At 43.5% G+C, this 22,232-nt stretch overlaps 1 protein-coding gene across 3 annotated transcripts in view; it reads right to left on the minus strand.

Moving 5' to 3' along the window:
* Positions 1-22,232, minus strand: part of IGF2R (insulin like growth factor 2 receptor) — a 315,579-nt gene that overhangs the window by 80,407 nt on the left and 212,940 nt on the right. For all 3 annotated transcript variants that reach the window (XM_029596695.1, XM_029596693.1, XM_029596696.1), the window contains exons 31-34: positions 13,488-13,684; positions 12,532-12,658; positions 6,274-6,399; positions 375-637 (exon numbers count right to left, since the gene is read on the minus strand). In XM_029596695.1, the coding sequence (XP_029452555.1) occupies positions 375-637; positions 6,274-6,399; positions 12,532-12,658; positions 13,488-13,684 (713 nt within the window). The remainder of the gene's footprint in view (positions 1-374; positions 638-6,273; positions 6,400-12,531; positions 12,659-13,487; positions 13,685-22,232) is intronic.

Consider the following 22,232-nt stretch of genomic DNA (forward strand, 5'->3'; position numbering starts at 1 on the left):
GATGAGCAGGAAATTGGGAAATATGAGCTATTATAAGCTGCAGTTAAATTTAATCCATTAACATTGCCCTTCCTGAAATAAGCATCATGATTATTCTGACAATTAATCTGGGATGGGATTGTGTTTCCCATTCACCCTACAAGCCATAACAACTGGGTTATTGGGTGGTTAAGTGATGGACCAACATAGGAATTTCAGGCTCAGGAGGCTAAATGACAACTGCTCCAAACTGACTGCTGGGAGGTCTCAAAATACATGTATAATTATGTCCAAATGACCGAGGTCTGTACCGCTACAGTCAGAGCTCTCTGCAGTTTGCTAAAAGAAGAGCAGAAATTTAGAAAGTGCAAACTTTTATGCTTTGACTCACGCACCTGCTGCTCGCAGACTAATGGGGTGTGCCAGGAAAAATAGAACACGCACATCTTCTCATCGAAGGACGTGAGGACGGGCCTGCTGCCTGCTCCAGCATCATGACTACACACAAAGCTGAAGATGCTTTTGTACTCTGGGCTTCCCTCTGCTGGGCATGGATCCCCTTCTTCGTAGATAAGTTTCAGCACCTGATCTGTGTATGTTATCTGTTTCTGAAATTTCCCGGCATTAATGTGTTTCTGCCCCTCCGTGACACAGACACCTGAATTGGGAAAGATAAGAAAGAGAAAGTTACTCCACAAGGCATTCCCAGGGAAAATGGTAACACCTTCATTGTACTACATTAAAGAATATGTTTAATTACAAAAAAGAAAGATTGCTTTCCATAAATGGTGTTATTTTGTAGATAGCAGGATGAATTAGCCATAATATATGAGTGATGTCATCTGGCAGCACCGAACAGACATCCTTCCAAGCTAGTGGAGCTTTGACAGCAACTGAGCATGTGCAGGAACTCCTGCAGGTGTTTACCTCAAGAGCAGCCTCAGACTGTCATAGTGCTAACTGCCCATGTAGTTGACTCTTCAGGGAGGAGGGCAGGTACCTCATGGCTAATTCATCCTGCTATCTACAGAAAGCACTGTTTACTATAACTGTTATTTCTGTTGATAGCTGAATTAGCCTTGATACGAGGGAGTCCCAAGCTGAGGGTTGCAGTGGAGCGTTACTAGAAGCAACCCGGACTCTACTGTGGTAGAGATGACTACTGCGAGAGGATGTTATGCAATACTGCCTGCCCAAAGTACTTTGCAAGGTTGATTGCTTATCCAGACAGTAGTGGGACATAAAGGTATGTACTGATGACCAAGTGGCTGCTCTGCAGATACCATAAAGAGGTATGTCTTGCAAGTGGGCAACAGAGGCAGCCATGGCTCTGACCCGATGAGTTTTTAATGGATTGCTAGATCAAGTCCTGCTGTGAAGTCTGATGATATGTCCGAGTTTTTCTCTTGTAGTAAGTTAGAGCTCGTTTACAGTCTAAAATATGGAGGGTCTTTTTCATGTCACGGTTTTGCCTGCTGTACAGTCTTCTTGTGCCAAGGTTTAGCCTGCTGCAGTCTTCCCTCCACCAGGAGTCCTCAATGAACCTTTGCTCACTACCTTGCCAGTTACCCTCCTCACTATACCCAAGCCTCAGTCCTACTTAACCCAGCCTGCTCAATGCCTCAGTGCTTCTTTATTGAGTCACCTTGACTCCCTGACCTGGCCACTCTTACCTTGCTATTCTGCCTTCCATAGCATTGTGGCCTCCTGGTCTTCTACCTTGCCTCATGGCCTATTCAGACCTTCTGCCTTGTTGCCCATCTGGGCCTCTCACCTTGGCTTGTGGCTAATCCAGGCATTCCGCCTTGCGGCACATCCGGATCTCTTACCTTGCAGCCTCTCAGGCATCCCTGCCATGCTCTATTCATTCCTGGGCTTTTCTGTCTTACCCTTACGGCCTCCGGGCCTAATAGTATTACCTTGCCCAGTCTCATGCCCTGTTGGGCTTTCTTATTCCCCATTACCTGTCTAGTCTAGTCCTGTCCTTTTCCTGCCCAGTCCAGTTGGCTCGAAGGGTTTTCATCAACTCGATAAGGATAACGTTGAGGTCCCAGGGAACTGACTGTTTACAAATCAGAACTTTCAAAAGCCATAACCCTTTCATGAATTTTGCCACCAGAGAATGTTGGGAAACAGGTTTTTTCTTGACTAACACCATGATAGGCCGCTATGGCACTGAGGTAAACTCTTATGAGGATGTAGCCAGGATGGAATCCAACAAGTAGACTAGGAGTCATGACTTGCAGGAGAATGGGTCAAGGCCATTCGTGGTGCACCAAGAACAACAACTGTTCCATTTGAAGCCATAATTGCTCCTGGTTGAAGGCTTGCGAGCCGAGAGAACAATATATTCAATGGATTTGGCAAGGACAGGTCTGCTATTATCGAGCGTTCAACCTAAAGAATTTAGGGTTGTTCAGCTTGGAGAAGAGACTTCTGAGGGGGGTTTATGATAGAGGTTTACAAAATCATGAAGAGGCGAATGGGCAAATGTGAAACAGTTATTTACTTTTTCGGATAATACAGGGTGGCCCATGGAAAAGTAGCCTGCCTCCAATGCACTGGTATTGGAGGCGGGCTAGTTTTCCATGGGCCACCCTGTGCAAGGACTATGGGGCACTCCATGAAGTTAGGAGGTAGCACATTTAAAACAAATCAGATAATTCTTTTTCATTCAACGCACAATTAAGCTCTGGAATTCGTTGCTAGAGGATGTGGTTAAGGCAACTAATGCAGATGGGTTTAAAAAAGGTTTGGATAAGTTCCTGGAGGAAAAGTCCATAAACTGCTATTATGCCAATAGGGAATAGCCACTGCTTGTTGCCGGCATTAGTTGCATGGGATCTATTTAATGTTTGGGCACTTGCTAGCTACTTGTGACTTGGATTGGCCACCGTTGGTGACAGCATACTGGGCTTGATGGACCCTTGGTCTGACCTAATATGGCATCTCTTATGTTCTTATCCATGAAGTGGGGTTGAGAGATTCCAGGTTTAGATTAAATAACTTGCCATCTTCCTGAGGAAGTAGATGAAAATACACTAAGGATGTGTGAAAGACGAAAGAGATATGCATACCAGATTTGTCTGTGTCATGCTGGAGCTATGAGAATCACAGAGGCTTGGTCTTGAAGCAGTTTCTGAACTATTCTATTAGAAGCAGGTTTTTGTCAGCAAACTATTAACTAAGCATCCTGAGCAATTCAAAGTTTGCTGGAAAGAATGGAGCAAAACTGATAGAGTGACTAACTGCATTTCTTCATAAACAGATCTATCAAAGGCCAACTCCACAACTCCATCTACCCTGGATTTTCTGATGGACTATTAGTGAGGCTGGGAAAACCTGCCGAGGGGTCTGCTAATGTGTTTGATATCCCTAGATGGTATGAGGCCTGAAGGGTGGCAGATGATTGACTGATCATTGTCATATCTCCAGCATCCGACAGAATTGCCAAGAGCCAGGTCCTCCCTATCTGTTGACAGAAAACATGGCAAGCTGGTTGTTGGTTTGCACTAATGGTTTTCTCTTGCAGGAAATGCGTGAATACATAGAGACTGATGCAATATTCATGTGGGAAAAACGGGTGTTCATGATTGAGCGCCTGCTTTCCTAACGAGCGCCCATTCGTCTCTCCCGGACATGCAATGCAGTAGGCAAATGAGCTACTGCATTAAAAGGGAGACGCTAGGAGTAATGGTGCATCCCTAGCACTTCCATAGCATCGGGTACCCAGGAGAAGTGGCTGTGTGCTCATAAATTGAGCGTCCGTTTTCCTAACCGGACCACTGGCAAGACAGTTTTTTTTCCCCACGCTGTTTTCTGTGGTTTCTCTGACTTAATATCGCCACGAAATTAAGTTGGAGGAACCTCAAGACTTAACACCAGGTGTTACGTTGGGTGCACGTTTATTTTTTTACATAATGGGTACTAGATGATAGCCTCATCAACACGGCATTTACATGTGATGAGCGCTATTTGCTCCGTGCTGGTTTGGATGCGTGTTTTGGACACACTAATCCCCTTATTGCATAAGAGGTTATGGATACATCTGCGATGTGTTCAAGAGTGCATCTGAAAGAGCTACTAGTTCTGATGAAACATCCAAAATATTAAGCAAACCCATAACCCCTGTTTGAGGATCTTTGTCTTTTCTCACCTTAACATTGAGGGCTATGCCAAATTTCACCACGAATTTGAAATAGGATAGGTGCATTGTGCTTTGGTGCACCATGCATTGGATGCATAGTAGCACTATGTGTGTTTTTTCTTCAAAACATCATGTGTTTAAAATCTTATACGCCATTGACGCCAACACTCCTTGCATAGACAGTATCGACACACCTCTATGCTTCTACTTCTTCAATGCAGGGGTAAGTTCTACCGAATGGCACCACTTGGTCTTCGAGACGTCAGCGCTCGATCCCACGGCTGGAGCTGATGGGGAAGTTTTGGAGGAGCTGGGGCTCCAGCCGTGGCTTCTGAGTGTGCACTCCAGGAGGAGGATTAACTATGGCTTCTCTAGACACAATGCAGAGCCTCTATTTTTGCCACCCTGGAATGTTGCGACCCTGGGGACAGATTGTGTTCCATGTTAAAAAGCGGTAGCAGAGCTCATGCCCATCCGTAATGGACATTATCTGATGGCAGCACAATTTTTTAAACTACTGACTGTAGGTTTTTTCTTCCTAAACATGGCTGGAGGAGATGTTCCCAAAGGTTCTGTCTCTGAGGAGACAGTCTTCACAAAGTTGTTCTTTTTTCCTTTTTTTTAATAGCTCTGAAAAGTACTGTTGGGGGTACTGCTGAGGCAGCGAGGCAAAAGAAAAGTGAGAAAAATTCTGAAATTTGAAAATGAATGCGGGGAGAGAGTACACATCCGTGCTAGTGCTTGGACAAAAAAAAACCAAAAAAAAGACTGAGGTGGCTCTTAAGGCAACACCAATGTGGGAGTTCCCACACATGCGCAGTAGAGCTTGGTGCCACTGGATGATGTCACCCACATATCATGACTAATTCAGCCTGCTTATCAACATAAAATAGAGCAGAGAATTAAGATCTCAAAATTCAAAACAGATAAGGTGAGAGCAAAGAGTTTCTTGGAGTGCAAATATCTTGAAAAGCTTAAAAACTGGGCTACCATAGCTTAAAAGTAGCACACTAGCTTGATCCCTCAAAATATCAACTTAGCTACGTCTTGGCTTTCTTTCTTACTTACTTTCTCAGTCTTGTGCCTAAGAACATGCAGAACAGAAAGTGGTGGGGCTGGTGGAAGAGGCAGTTGGGGGGAAGGGGGAAGCATTTCCTGCGTCACACCAGTGCTGACGTCACTCTGGTAATGCAACCAAACCACCAACCGCATTACTAACTATACACCGTCATCCACCTTTAGTATTTTATTTTGTTCTATTTAGTATATAAATTAAAAAATTGGTTTCACACAAAATTGTTTTATCATCTTTTCTAATATAAAAGTAATGAAAAAGCTACACAGGCTAAATACATTAAAGACAGATATCAAGCCTACAACTCGAAAGTCATTTCAACCTAACCAACTGAAAATATCAGCTACCCAAGGGTTTATAGAGCTAAAACATTAATACTCATTTATTTTTCCAATTTATATATTCATCTGAAATAAACTATAAAATATAGTGGGGTGCACATTCTGGAAAAAAAACAAAACAAAAACCCAGAAATAACTGAGATTAACAGTTAATTCCTTCATAAAAATCTCAATTTGCTTCCAGTTGCTTTATACTGTGTTTTCAAACACCTTGCAAGGCCTACCAGTATGTGATGGGCAGGCTGACAGCAGGGAAAATAGACTCTTGTGATTCTGGGCCTGGCAACCACCATTTCATCCCAGATATTCTCCTTTTCTGGCTAGACAATGCTATATTTAACACTATGTATCATCAGTGGCCACTTCAGCTTAGCCAAATAAGTTGAAAAGTAAGAAAAGCATCCAGAGACAACATTTGTGCTGAATGTCATTTCTATTTACCCATTACTAGGAGCCTTCATTTTTATTTTATTTTTCCCAAGATTTTGTATTGTTATTACAACACAAAGAAACCCAGGAGAAAATGTTTTGCCATATTTCCAGGTAAATATTTTTGTTCTCATTGTAACACTGATAGATTCCAAGTCACAGTACAACAAACACTGAAATGAGGATCTCTACTGATAAGCAAATATCAAAATATCATTTACTTATCCCAAAGTCAAGCTGCTTAAGTTACAGGATAACTGGTGTCATAATGAAAATGTGAAGTATATTTTCTGAATACTTGCCAGTTCCAGCTTCACACAAGCTTTTAACCTCAGCACAGATATTTAACTGAACTGATCTTGTGCTCTTGCGGTCTTCAATAGTATAACCCTCATCTCTGCTTAGAGAGGTCAGATCAAAGAGGTGACCTGGAGAGAAGCAAAGTTAGGACTTTATTCGGATGTACAAGAAAAAAAATGATAATAAACACCAACTCTTGTTGAAAATACACAGTCTGTGCCCCCTGATGTTCCAGTCTGATTTCAGAGCAACCTGGTACAAATACAACTCTAAATAATGATAATAGCTTAGAAGCCCACAGATATCTTTCTTCTCTTTAAGTTATCATTCAAGTAAAACAGAGAATAGGAAAGTTATCCAAGCAAATATCCCTGCATATTCTGTCTCCTTAGCATGGCAGGTCGTTATAAGCAGACTATAAATGTTCTTAAATAAATAAATATACAAAAACTCACCTGCTTATCCGGGTAACAAAACACAAAACCCCTTTCCCTCTGCCATACCCCTCTTCCAGGCCAGACCTCGTTTCAACACCCTCCCCCTCTCTTCCTTACCTTCCTACCAGACCAGACACTACAACAGGTGTCAAGGCCTTGCGCCTTCAGCAAGCAATGGGATAGGATCCGTGAGCCGCCAAATCTCAGGGCGGACAGGCAGTGGCCTGTCATCATCGTCAGCTGGTAAGATGAGCTCCAGCAGCTGCCTCAGCACAGGATAGGTGGGGGCAGAAACCTGACGTCTTTGGCAGCCATCCCTGCACTGCACGTATTTTAGAAATTGCGAGCCAAGTGCCGGCCCTCTTTTTGCTACTGATCTTGCAAGATCTGCAGACAGGAAGCGCCAGAAATGAGCTTGGAAAAAACTCATGACGCCTGAACTATCTGGCACATTTCCCTAGTCTCTTCCAGAAAAGTGAGTTTGCTGCAGTTCAGCAAGGTTCTGGGATGGCAACCTGGTCTGACCCAACAGAATCACTACTAGGATGACTTTAGGGCAGCTATTTTTCCTGACCAGACTTACTCAGCTAACCTTAGCCATACAGTGCTGATACCTGGACGGGGAGAGGGAACATGTGAGACACCCGGATGGGGAGAGGGAACACGTGAAACACCCGGACGGGGAGAGGGAACATGTGAGACACCCGGACGGGGAGAGGGAACACGTGAGACACCTGGACGGGGAGAGGGAACATGTGAGACACCTGGACGGGGAGAGGGAACACGTGAGACACCCGGATGGGGAGAGGGAACACGTGAGACACCCGGATGGGGAGAGGGAACACGTGAGACACCCGGATGGGGAGAGGGAACACGTGAGACACCCGGACGGGGAGAGGGAACACCCGGACGGGGAGAGGGAACACGTGAGACACCCGGACAGGGAAAGGGAACACGTGAGACACCTGGACGGGGAGAGGGAACACGTGAGACACCTGGACGAGGAGAGGGAACATGTGAACATGTTATTTTGTACGAGTAACTCAAAGTTACCCACACAAAGCCTTTGAATATTGGCATCTGAGGCTACTGTGCTTCGTTTCACAAGTCATCCAACTCTTCGTCCAGTCAGATGTCCGCTCAGAGAAGGTGTTGTTTTTGTGTTTTACGATACAAAGACCATATTTTCCTAAATTTAGGATCCGAATGAAGTTAATATGGTTGCTGTGTTAGACTAATCAAAGATGAAAAAGGTCAACAAATGAGTTATAGGAGATTTCTAATTAACCTATGAAAGTTGTATTCCCCATAGTGGCTGAAAAATGAGCTAAAGATTTAGGTTCCAATCATGCAAAGAATTAACTAGGACTACATCCTCAACTATTCACGTTTAGATCCTGAACTCTTACCTCCTATGGTTCTGGTAGCTCTCCTTTGGACTGCTTCTAATTTGTACTGATCTCATTAAAGTATTGTGTCCAGGTCTGGAGGTCACATCTCCAGAAAGATAAGCAGGGGGTCAAAAAATATATAGAAAACTTGGACACAAGACAATTTTTTGGGATCTGGGTACATTTTTTTCCTTTAAACTTTTATATTTTGGGCTCTTTTCTGCTTTTTTTTTTTTCTTTGCTATTATTCTCTCCTCCCTTCCTCCTCTCTGTTCAGGCTTTTCTTCCCAGCTCAGTGGCTTCCTCTTAATTCGCCATGTCAGGGTGTGATCTGGGGAAGCAGAATCAGGATGGTTTACAGTCCAGCACCATCTTCTATTGTCAGAGTAGTTATAGATACTTCTTAGTTTAGTGATCTTTTGTTTTAGTATCACATTTAATTACTGATTTGGTTTATGTGAAGCCTGGTTGGTATTGGAGTCAGGGGATGGCCTTTTATCATATGGCTGAATAAGGGTAACGAGGGGATTGCTCCAGTATTATCTCTGTAAGTTTTTGGGTGTATTTTGTACTGTGTTGTGGGTGATGCTTTATGATTTTAAAACAGTAAACCGCTGTGATGTTCATATGAACTTGCCTGCCAGGTGCTGAATTTTAGACACATCCCAGATACTGCTGGTAACGGCGCTCCCTAGCCACCCTAATATTCCACTGGCGTTGCCTATTATTTTATCATACTGTCTGGCAACCTTGAAGTTATTAGGTACAACTTCATACCCATATCCCTTTCCTCTCTGACTGTCAGTACCTTGTCCCTCTTCCTTAAACATGCACGGATTCCCTAGGTTGAGCTCACTAAATTGTATGATTATGCATTTTTCTTGCAGTAAGGGTCCTATATACTAAACAGTTTTACCATACACAAAAAAAACAAAACAAAACAGGAGAAAACCTTGAATATATAGGCCGGGAAATCTCAGTTGCTTAATTCCTTGAGACAGGTATATTTTGAGACATAGGAAACCCAAGATCACCAAATCATGTTCATCCTTCCCCATATCATTCCACGAGATCATGCAACTTCTTAAAACAAACCAACTTCGTAATCCAATGAGCAGTTTACTTTCTATTCAGGCAATTTCATCCAACTCATTTTGTACTGGCCTGAAAAAAAGGACCATAACTCTGAAAAGACCGGCACATATGGGGCAAGTTGCCCACACTGCTGCAGAGTCCGCAGGTACTTTTTACCCACGGTGTTTGCCCCAGGTTTTAAAGGGAAAGTACACGAGGACTTTCACTTTGAAAGTTGCTGGGAATATAAAGCACCCTAAGACATCTGCAGCCGGTTTCTCTGCAGGAACCATTTTCATTGTTAAAATGCAATCTACACGCGCTACTTTCCTTTCCCAACCAAAACACGCCCCTAGGAAAGCCTCCTTCTAGTGAAACGCTGTGAACACACTTTATCCAAGTGGGAAGATCCATGCTAAAACCAGAAAGCACCTGTTCTGTGCCCACTGAGCTACCTTTCCCCCGCCGACGAACCAGTTAAGGGAGTTGCAAGGTCTGGCGCTCCTCCTGACATGCTTTACCCAGTCCCCTATTCAGGCTGGGAAGAACCAGGCTTAGTAAAAATATTTACCTGACCCTCTAAACTGTGCTGGCATAAGTTAGAGGGAACACCAGGCTGAGATGCCCAAATATGACGGGCAGCACAGAGGGAGAGGTGCTTAGGTTTCTTAGCTTTAGACACCATCAGTCTTGTCAGTACTCTTAACAGGCAACTGAATTCATGCTCTAAAATGTGTGTTCCCCCAAACATAGGCACACAACCCTGTGCTTGATGAGTGCCCAAAAAAACGGAGTGCCCTCAATGCAGCCCAAATTGTGTGTAGAGGTAAACTTGCGCCTCACATTGACTCCGCTACCACCTGGATGCCCAAGTAGGCATCTAGCTAAGCGTCTAAAAACTGGAAGCACAGCTGGACACACTTGCATGAACAGACAGTCCTGAAGAGAGCAGCCTAACGCGCAGGAAAACACGTAAAAATGCCGCCGCGGCTACTACGTGGTGCACAGAGAAAAGCTTAAGAACGGAACCTAGCCCAAAAGGGCTGCTCAAACCACCAGGCTGCCCACGTACCTCTGAGAATGGAGACCGAAGGATGGAGGAAGCCCTACAAAAAAACCCTACTTCTCTGTTCTCTGCCTTTTTATTTTTCAAGCGTTACCTGAGTTCAGCTCATTCCGGCTGAGTACAGAGACAGTCTCTGGCTGCAGGGGGAGAGGGCATATGTCATCATCAATGCGCTCAGCTTTCTGCACCCACTGCCTTTCAGCTGTTTTAACAGCTAAGACCATCTGAGGGACCACGGAAATCACCTCAGGAATTCTGAACTGGGGGAAGGACCATTTGGTATCACCGCAGGAGAAAGGGGCAAATTAAATTTCCTTCTTTCTTTCTCCTTCTAAAACCTGAAGCAATCCCCAGTAGGGAGATGCACATCCAGCATCTGCTGGAGACGGAGAATCCTGGCAGGCTGTCATGGCAGGAGTATATATACTATGGTATCAGCTTTGCTCCTTCTCTATCTGCTGGTAGAGGTGCATAAACCCACTGGTTCTGAATTCATCTGTCTGGACACTAAGAACTTGTCAGTTTCTCACTCCTAAGTTCCTTTGTGCAAATTGCATTTCAAGAGTAAATGGAGACTTCTCTTTTATTCTTCCAGATCGCCACTTAAAATCAGCATTTCTTAAAAATTAAACTCTTTATGTGGTTAGTACTATCTAAAGATTCCTCAAAATATCTATTTACAGACGTACATTTCATTTACCGTATTTTTCAGACTATAAGGCGCACATAAAAACCTACGATTTTCTCAGAAATCGGAAGTGCGCCTTATAATCCGGTGCGCCTTATATATGAATTTTTCTGCTGCCACTCCTTTTATATTGTCTTTTCTTCTGTTTCTTTTCTCTCCATCTTCTTCCCTCAAACACACAGGTTCTCATTCTCACATGCATTTCTCTCTCTCACACACAGGCTCTCACTGTCACATGCTGTGTCTCATACAATCATTCATACACTCAGTCTCTCACTCCCACATGCTGTGTTGCTCAAGCACAGGCTCTCTCTCACCTCTAGGCCTCCTCTTCGCAGGTCGCCGCAGGATGGGCTCTGCAGTGGCCCTGCTACCGGGCCTCTTCTTCTTCTCGGGCCGCTGCGACTTGAGATTCGCGGCGGTCCGTAAACGCAAGTGCTGCTTCACGTCTGCACGCGCTGATGCTTCCCCTCCTTCCTGCCCACGCGGCTCCGGCAACGTTTACTTCCGGGGACGCACAGACAAGAAGGAGGAGGAGCATCAGCGCTTTTAAACGCGATTTTTTTCTTGGCGGCCGCCCACCCCTCGCTACGCCACTGCTGCGCCTTATAATCCGCTGCGGCTTATATATGAACCTGGACGCCTTAGCAGGCGCTCATTGATAATGCGCCTTATAATCCGGTGCGCCTTATAGTCTGAAAAATACGGTATTCTTTGGCTCCTGCTACTAGATCCCTTTTCTGTTTTCTGTAAATATATGTCTAGCTTTATTTATTGTAAAGTAAAAGGTGTACACATTTCACAGTGACACCACCTCTGTCCTGAAAATCCTCGTTCCTTCCAAGTTCCTGCTCCCTTTTCAAGTTCTACTCATGCTTTACGTGTCTGAAGCCTGCACATGACAACAGCCTGGATTTATATAGTGGCAAACGGCTAAGGAGGAGGTGTTTCGAAGGATTTCAAATGCTAGCAATGGAATACAAATAGAAAGTGTCCAAACAAAAGAGAATGGTTTGAATAGTTTTGTTTACGATGTCAAATGAAGCGCCTAAAAAAAAAAAATGTTTTAAACAAACTGGTACTATTTCTCTAACTGCTTTCAAATGCTGGACTGTATCAAGGGCCATTTATAAAGCAAAGACAACTGGCCTGATCGAAACAGATAATACTGGTCCCATACAAGATATGGAACGGATTGAGAGTCATGTCTGGCCAGAGTGTAAGGTTGCCTACAACACGTTATTCCATCAAAGAGTAATAGCCCCAGTCTCACCCTTCCCAGAATGCATAGCCGCAGTCCCAGAATGCATAGCCCCAGTCCCAGAATGCATGGCAGGACAGCTCAGGAAAACCCTTGCTGGTATGGGAAGCTAAAAGGTGCCCACTCGGAGGCTCCTTTGGTCAGCATGGGGCCACCAAGCTAACGGTGGTAGTCTTCCCTCCTTCCCTGGGCATAAGCACATCACGTCTGGGGTACACCTGCACCCAGCTGGCCCAGATAGCTGTAGAAATTGAATCCACGTGTCCCAGGATTTAGCCCATAGTGCTATAGCCTAGGCTTCGGCCACCCCTGTTGTCTGATTTAATGACAAGGAATGATTTACCTGTAACAGGATTGGTCACTCTGCAGTCTCCCTCCATATTGCTCTTCAGAGGACAAGCTGCGGCAGAGAACCACACGAAGGTGTATTCACAATCTTCAATGACGTTTGCCAACTCTGGCTTAGAATCCTCAATGCAAAGAAAAGAGAAAACAATCTGTAAACGCATTTTAAGAACAAAACATTTTCAGCATGAACAGAGGGCATGTGTCTTGCAAGGCTGTTGTGATTTTGGATTTATGAGCTAATTGCTGTACATAATTAACTGCTCTGCCTTTCCAATTATTTTCCTTCTGGGTGCAATTATTAAAAGGAAAATAAAAAAGTGAAAAGTCAAACCACACTGGCCCGCAGCAATAATCTGAATCATCAATAAGAAGTGTGTGTAAGTAAGAGAGTGTGTGTGTCTGTGTGTGTGTAAGTGTGTGTAAGTGTGTGTGTGTGTGTGTGTAAGTGTGTGTGTAAGTGTGTGTGTAAGTGTGTGTGTATAAGTCTGTGTGTGTCTGTGTGTGTGTGTAAGTGTGTGTGTGTGTAAGTGTGTGTGTGTGTATAAGTGTGTGCGTGCGTGTGTAAGTGTGTGCGTGCGTGTGTAAGTGTGTGCGTGCGTGTGTGAGTTAAGGCTAAGGCTCCCTCCCCACCCTCCCTGCAGCTTCCCTGGGTCGAACCCTCGTGCCCTGCACTGTGCCAGCCCTTGCAGAGCTTTGTTTCAACACAAGTGGATGACTCCAGGACTCAAGGGACATAAAACAAAATTAGATTTACAGGATAAATCAAAAAAATGCATTGAGAGAGTCAGAGCGCCGCCTTACATGAATAGGTGTAATCCCAGCAGGTGTTTGCCCTTTTCCCCCTGGCATCATAGCATTCATTTAACCCAGCCCTCTAACTCATTTCTATAACATCATCAGAAGACTCAGTAAACATAAAAGCACAACCCTCCCACTTCCATAAACACTTACAACTCTGTTTTCATCACACTTGAAGCGTATTATTGTCATCTTCCTCCGAATGTTATCAGGACAAGGGTCTCCATTAGTATATTTCAGGACAGACAAGTCATTCTCCCACTGGGGGCCACTGGAAGGCTCGCCAAGGCTAACTGGCTTGGAGCCATCCATCAGGCAGGCAGCAGCACCACTGGGGCAGGAGGCGAGCCCTGAGAAAAAGCAAGAGAACAGCTCACATGTCCATCTGTTCATTTTTTCTGATACTCTCAACAAAATTAAATTGATAAAAAAATAATCCCGCAGATTGTGAGAACTACCACAGGGAAGTTCCTAAGAAGACGTTAAGAGGCGAACAGAAATGGCCATCTCGTAGGGGTAAGAATCACACAAGCCTTTTGCCAAAACACCACAATCGCAAACCTAAAAACAACGTAGAAATCTTTGGTCAGCATCAAAAATTAAGACGGATTTCAAAGTTGGGAGATAAAAAAAAAAAAGTTTTTATTTTCATCCTACTGAAGATGCTGATCACCAACCTCCTACTGCGATGAGATGAAGCATTACTGGAGATGTAGGACACTGTAGCACGCTGGGCCTGAGAACAAGGCTAAGGGTTCTTCTACTGCAAAAGTCCTCACCCAGCAGAAAGCAGCATTGGATCAACCAAGGCTCCAAACATACGGGCCGATACAGTACAGGGTGCTCCGACAGAGCGCACTGTTAGCCGGCATTTGGACGCGCGTTTTGGACGCGCTAGCTTTACCCCTTATTCAGTAAGGGGTAATAGTGCGTCCAAAACGCGCGTCCAACCCCCCCAAACCTAATAGCACCCGCAACATGCAAATGCATATTGATGGCCCTTATTACGTATTCCCGCACGATACAGAAAGTAAAATGTGCAGCCAAGCCGCACATTTTACTTTCGGAAATTAGCGCCTACCCAAAGATAGGCGTTAATTTCTGCCGGCGCCGGGGAAGTGCACAGAAAAGCAGAAAAAACTGCTTTTCTTCTGTGCACCCTCCGACTTAATATCATGGCGATATTAAGTCAGAGGTCCCGAAAGTTGAAAAAAGTAAAAAAAATCTAAAATGGGCCCGCGGCTCGAAAACTGGACGCTCAATTTTGCTGGCGTCCGGTTTCCGAACCTGTGGCTGTCAGCGGGCTCGAGAACCGACGCCGGCAAATTTGAGCGTCGGCTGTCAAACCCGCTGACTGCCTGTCAAAAAAGAGGCGCTAGGGACGCGCTAGTGTCCCTAGCGCCTCTTTTTACCGCCGGCCCTAATTAAAATAAATTTAAATACTGTATTGCGCGCACAGGAGAGTGGCCTGTGCGCGCGCTGGGAGAGCAGGTACTCGCCCGCTCTCACTCGTTTTTACTGTATCGGCCCGATAGAGAGTAGAGGATACTCAGTGCACGCCTACGATACCAGCTGCACTGGTCATTGCCTCCTTCATGCAAAGGGGAAAATAAAGGAGCTAATGTACACACGGAAAAAAGGAGAGAAGTCTGTGGGTACAGTTAAGACATCATAAAAAAAAAAAAAAAGCAGCCAATAATGGCCAGACTCAGGAGCTCATGGGTATGGCAGCTAGCAGGCAACATGAATTTGTACAGGTCAAAGGATCAAACACCAAGGAAAGTAGCAGAGAAGGCGCGCTGCTGGACCAGTAATACCAGGTATGGGTCTGCGTGGGGATAGTTTTGTAATATTGCAGCTAAGTCAGCTGGCAAATAAGCATTCAAATTACACCAATTTTCAAAGCATTTTAAAGCAGGTAATTTTGCTTTGAAAGTTATCCTGGCAAAACTATTGTGCACACAATTACCCCTGCTGTTTGGTGCACATAGTCCTGCCGGAAGAATTCATGCGCATACTTTTTAAAAATCAAAACATTTAAGAACAAGTCCCAAACCCATCCAGTCTCCACCCTCTGAATGCCTCTCTCTCACATGTGTAAAAGTGCACATATACAACATGTAAGCGAGAAATTTTACACGTGTTATCAGTTGCACAATTTTCTAAAGGAACATTTTGCAGATAAAGGACTACTATAAATGCAGCAGTCCCTTGGAAAATCACCCTATGTATAGTCCTGTCTAAACAGAAGGTATCACCAGCTCATATAAACGGAATATATGACAGCAGATGAGTACTATAAGACCCCTCCAGTCTACTCCATTTCATTTCTAGTGCCAGAGTTATAGCTTGCCTTTGGCTAATATGGCCACGGCCATAAGCACTGCTACTGAAAGGCACCAGAGTGCTGCCATGTGGGGCCTCAGTAAGAGAGAGAGTAGCGCAGCCCTGCAAAAGTCGACAGCATGGGCAGTGGGGCCTTATTAAGTGGAAAAACAGCGAGGTCTCACTGGCCATGCTACTGATACTGGAAGGGCTGTGCTGCTTTTCCACTTACTAAGGCCCCACAGACCACGCTGTCAATTTTGGAGAAGGAGCGCATCCTGCCTTGCCTTGCCGGAAGGAGGTGGCGTTCAAGGCCAGACCTAGGTCTGCTGCAGTGGCCAGAAGTCATATGCTTTGCTGCGGGGGCTGAAGGAGGAGACTGCTGCTGCCTGCTGCTTCAGAGGGGGTAGTGAAAGAGAGCATTGTGTATGTGAGAGAGAGCAGATGTGTGGGTGAGAGTGAGATAAAGCATTTGTGTACGTGTAGGTGAGAGTGCGTGAGAGCATGTGTGTGTGTATGAAAGATTACGTGAGAATGAGAACATATGTGTGTGTACGTGTATGTGAGAGTGCGTGAGAGCATGTGTGTATGTGTATGACAGTGTGTGTGTGTGTGTGTGTGTGAGTGAGAGAGGGACCACGAGCATGTGTATACACAACCACCCTCCTTTCTCTCTGCCTGCTAATCCATTATAATTTCATGGCATATGGAAATCAAGTTCCCAGATATGGAAAACAGGATTTTTATAAAAATCCTTATTAGTTTTAATTGTTGGATATTATTTTGATGCATCTGTTTTGAAATATTTTTTTGGTGTTTGGAAAATGTTATGTGAGTTTTTAATTATTGAATGTTATTCTATTCATTAGTTTTGAATTATTCTTTTTATGGTATGATTTTACTAATTTTGTTTTATGAGTAATGGTAAAGCTTGTTTTTCCATTGTTCCAGTGTAAGAACGTAAGAAATTGCCATGCTGGGTCAGACCAAGGGTCCATCAAGCCCAGCATCCTGCTTCCAACAGAGGCCAAAACGAGGCCTCTGTACATAGAATTTGACTCGTTGCTGTTTCCAGTTCAGTTTTTGTCTGTACATTTCTATTTACACTTTATGGTGTCTTTATTCTATATTTGAGGGTCTATCTGTGTTTTACATGTGTGACTGAAGTGAGGTTTTATAATAGTGTGTAGTTTCTATGTAGGGATTTACAGCAGCTTGGCTTGTTCTGTTTTCCTAGTAGGGAATATATTACTTGTTTAGGCCAAGTGTAACATTTGCAGTGTTAACTTTCATAAGCAGAGTTTTTACTATTTGAGTGCTGGCAGTTAGTGCTGTTTTGATATCGAAAGTTTATTGCATTGTAATTCGTGGCTCTCAGGATCATGTCCATGCCCAAGATGCATTACAGTAGGCCAAACACCATATGGGTTCTAAGTGTCTCTCTTGCTTTTTTGCAGGGTTTCCTGGTTGGCACCACAGCAGTACAGGTAAACATAATATACATATTGTGATATTTTTACCTCAGAGGACTGTGCTTTTGAATGTCCTTTTTCAAGTAAAATCTATTATACTTGCATAATTTTTAATTGGGTGTGATGGAGTGGGGGGCTGCAAGGCTAAAAGGTTTTCCTGGGGTACCTAATAACCTTGCACTGACCCTGGGCATTGCTGTACAAACATTCAACAGTCTTCCGACTCGTGGTTTCATGTGTTGTGTAATGGGTGAGGTGGCTGTTTTTTTAGCCAAGCTTCAGTTCTCTCTAATGCAATGCCATAGACTCCCAGAAGATTTCTAACTTTCTCTTTTCTTTCTAGTCTGGGATCATTTGTGCTTTTCCCGTGCTTTCTTGAATTCCATTATTTTTTCTCTAATATCTCCACCGGGAAGCCACTCCATGCATCCATCACCTTTTCAGAGAAGAAATATTTTCTGATGTTGCTCCGGAGCTTTAAAACGATCTTATGAGCTCAATCCCCTGGCACGCAGCATTAACACTTTCCATAGAGCATTCTGTACTCTGAAAAAAAGGTTTGCTTTCTGTGCCCAACCCCCCCCCTTTTTTTTTTTTTTTTTTAAACTTAATTAAGGGAAACAAAATAGACAACAAGGGCAAGAAACCTGTATCCTCTAAATTTCTAACAACCCTTGTCCTAAACAAATTTTCTAACCAGGCTGTGAGCTATGCACCCGCACCACCTGCTGGAAACAGAGAAATACTGACAGGCTGTGGGTGGCACCCTGGTATATATAGAGGAGCTCGCCAAGTTTTGCTCTGTTTCCACCTGCTGGTGCGGAGGCATAACCCAGGAGAATGGACTGATCCGGTACGTACAGGGAATGACCATTTAATCCTACTCTCTGTTTCCTGTCTTTTAACCAGCTTGTAATCCACAAAAGAACATCGCCTCCTATCCCATGACTTATTAAATTTTTGTAGAAGCCTCTCATGAGGGACTTTGTCAAATACCTTCTGAAAATCCAAATACACTACATCTACCGGTTCACTTTTATCCACATGTTTATTAACCCCTTCAAAAAAATGAAGCAGATTTGTTAGGCAAGACTTCCCTTGGGTTAAGTCCATGTTGACTATGTTCCATTAAATCATGTCTTTCTATATGCTCTACGATTTTGATCTTGAGAATAGTTTCCACTATTTTTCCCGGCACTGAAGTCAGGCTCACTGGTCTATAGTTACCCGGATCGCCCCTGGAGCCTTTTTTAAATATTGGGGTTACATTGGCCACCCTCCAGTCTTCAGGTACAATGGATGATTTTAATGATAGGTTACAAATTTTAACTAATAGATCAGAAATTTCATTTTTGAGTTCCTTTAGAACCCTAGGATGCATACCATCCGGTCCAGGTGATTTGCTACTCTTTAGTTTGTCAATCTGGCCTACTACAACTTCCAGGTTCACAGTGATTTCGTTCAGTTCGTCTGACTTATCACCCCTGTAAACCATCTCCGGAACTGGTATCTCCCCAACATCCTCATTAGTAAACACGGAGGCAAAGAATTCATTTAGTCTTTCTGCAATGGCCTTATCTTCCGTAAGAGTGAGGTAATCAAATTTGCAGATGATACAAAATTATTCAGAGTAGTTAAATCACAAGCAGATTGTGAAACTGCAGGAAGACCTTCTGAGACTGGAAAACTGGGCATCCAAATGGCAGATGAAATTTAATGTGGATAAGTGCAAGGTGATGTATATAGGGAAAAATAACCCATGGATTAGTTACATAATTGTTAAGTTCCATATTAGGTGCTACCACCCAGGAAAGAGATCTCGGCATCAGCGTGGATAACACATTTAAATTGTCGGTTCAGTGTGCTGCGGCAGTCAAAAAAGCAAACAATGTAGGGAATTATTAGAAAGGGAATGGTGAATAAAACAGAAAATATCATAATGACTCTGTATCGCTCCATGATGAGACTGCACCTTGAATACTGTGTACAATTCTGGACGCTGCATCTCAAAAAACATATATTTGCAATGGAGAAGGTACAGAGAAGGGCAACCAAAATGATAAAGGGGATGGAACTGCTCCCCTATGAGGAACTGCTCCCCTATGAGGAAAGGCTGAAGAGATTATGGCTGTTCAGCTTGGAGAAGAGATGGCTGAGGGGGGATATGATAGAGGTCTTTAAGATCATGAGAGGTCTTGAATGAGTAGATGTGAATCGGTTATTTACTCTTTCAGATAATAGAAAGACTAGGGGGCACTCCATGAAGTTAGCATGTGGCACATTTAAAACTAATTTGAGAAAATTGTTTTTCACTCTATGCACAATTAAACTCTGGAATTTGTTGCGAAAAGATGTGGTTAATGCAGTTAGTATAGCTGTGTTTAAAAAAGATTGGATAAGTTCTTGGAGGAGAAGTCCATTACCTGCTATTAATTAAGTTGACTTAGAAATTAGCCACTGCTATTACTAGGAACAGTAGCATGGGATCTTCTTAGTTTTTGGGTACTTGCCAGGTTCTTATGGCCTGGATTGGCCACTGTTGGAGGCGGGATGCTGGGCTTGATGGACCCTTGGTCTGACCCAGTATGGCATGTCCTTATGTTATATTACCTCCCTTGCATGTCCTAGATGCCATCAATTACTAATTCATGCAGCAGTTGGTCATGGAAGAAATGGGGGAGCGGGGGAACTATATTAAATTAGTTCAGTGGAATGCAGGATCTGGAGCAAAAGATAAAAGAGCTGCATCTACTTGGCAATAGTGAACATAATATAAATGAATTTGACATAATCAGTGGAGAGCAAATACTAAGGAAAACTACTGCAGTAGCATTCAACTATAAAAAGAGAGACTATGATAAAATGAGAACCTTTGTTAGAGAAAATCTAGAGAAATTCAGGTTAAAAACTTTCAGGAGGTGAAGGAGTACCATTCTTCTAAAGAGGTATGGGCATTCTGTGATTGAGCTTTTCTCAAGGTTGTGTCAAATTCAGGTACCAAAGTAAGAGATGAATCTCTGTATGAAGAGGAAGACAACATTTCCATTTCCATGACAAAATGATTTTTCTGCACAGATACATTTCAGTGCCATTGACACTTTTGGCACCGATGGAACGCCCATTTTCAGCACCAATGCTTTCGGCTCAGATGGTCCCATGTCCGGATTGTATGGTACCAAAGCCTTCCGCATCGTCCATTCGCCAGGTTTGGATGGCACCAATATTGGCTTTGGTGCGATGTTTCTCACTTGATGCCACCAAAAAGTCGTCTTCAGCCCGATATCTTTTCATGGATGGCAATGAAGACGTCTTCTGTGCGATGTTTTCTAGGTGATTGTGCTGAGTCAGAACACAATGTACTTTTGGTAAGGTGTTTTCTTAGAAGCAGGTGATAGCATCCTGGCAGGGGATGAAGGCCCCAGGCTTCTCCGAGACTTTGATCATTGAGGTACTGATCTCAAAGCATAGCCCTCTTTCTTGGAAGAGAATGCATGCTGAAGCTTCGTACTTCTACGGGCCCTGGCACGAGGCAACGTCTTACCACATGGACTGCACCAGGCAGAACTGTGCTTGGGAGCAAAACACAAGTCATGAAGATCTTGGCTCCATATCTTGTGGTGGTAGTTGGAAATAGTTTTTTTTAATGACAGATTAAAAAAAAAAGGAAAATCAAATACATTTGAAAAAATAAAAACTAAGGGGGTAAGGATTTACACATGTAAGTATGACTACTCTTGTAGAAATTTTCAAAAGCCATTTTCCTGCATAAAGTGCGCTTCTGCAGGACAATTCAGTGACATATTGTAGCAATTTTCAAAAGCCCACTTAAGAACATAAGAACATAAGAAAATGCCATACTGGGTCAGACCAAGGGTCCATCAAGCCCAGCATCCTGTTTCCAACAGTGGCCAATCCAGGCCATAAGAACCTGGCAAGTACCCAAACACTAAGTCTATTCCATGTTACCATTGCTAATGGCAGTGGCTATTCTCTAATAGCCACTTAATAGCAGGTAATGGACTTCTCCTCCAAGAACTTATCCAAAAAGTGCATTTACATTTTAAGCACGTAAATGCTTTTCTAAAACTGCAATAGGCAAAAAGAGTGCGAGTGTAAAAGTTCCTGACTGAATGCTGAGGTAGACATAGGTCACTGAGGCAGTGGCGGCAGCGCGGGAACGCCTGTGCATGCTCAGATAGACCTTTAGTCTTCTAAGCTATGAGGAAGCATTTTTCCCAGGTTGATGCCACTGAATGACATTACCCACCTGTGAAGCTGTTCTGTTGCTGCTTGGCCACAGAGAGTACAAAATACAAACAGCATAGTTATTTCAAGAGCCAGAAGAAATCAGAATACCACCTTATTGCTACACCTGCTATAACTCAGATTTTGTACTTCATTTGGGCATATATATATATATATATATATTTTTTTTTTCCTTAGAACGGGGTCAATACAAGATTCAAAAAACAAAGATATGTAACAATGCATAGAACAAGACTAAAAGTAACGCATGAAGAAGCTTAGTCAGGCTAAGAATACATCCAATAAGAGTAACCCTGATGGTAAACAGAAACGAATATAGAAAAGAAGAATCACTAAGAAAACAAGAGAACAGGTGACCTGCTAAGAAGGTCCCAAAGCAACAAAATCTGAGAATAAAGAAAAGCAAACATAGGGCAAATAAATGCATTGTAAAAGATATAAAAGAAAACAGCTGATCAACAAGGGCGGTGCAAGGCTTGCCTCGCCCCTCCTCATCTAAAAAAGAGGCTTCCAGAGTTTTAGACCGTCCAAATAGAAATCTCCGACTTGCTGCGTCAGCCGCTGCATGGCATAAAAATTTCCCATAGATTTTGGAACCACAGGGATGACGACGGTTTGGATAGGGAGCAACGAGTCGCCAAGCAGCTACTAACATGTGAATCACCAAACGGGGATGGTTAGCAGCACCAGCAGCACAATTCTTAAACCTCTATCCTAGCACTAATAATGCAAGATCCGAGGGAGGTTTCATGCTATTAAATTGATAAATTTTAGACTAAAATAAGGAGATAGTGGGATGAGCGCACCAAATGGGGAAAAAATTGCTCTGCTCCTC

Source organism: Rhinatrema bivittatum, chromosome 3 (assembly GCF_901001135.1).
Source record: "Rhinatrema bivittatum chromosome 3, aRhiBiv1.1, whole genome shotgun sequence".
In the NCBI taxonomy this organism is placed as follows: domain Eukaryota; kingdom Metazoa; phylum Chordata; class Amphibia; order Gymnophiona; family Rhinatrematidae; genus Rhinatrema; species Rhinatrema bivittatum.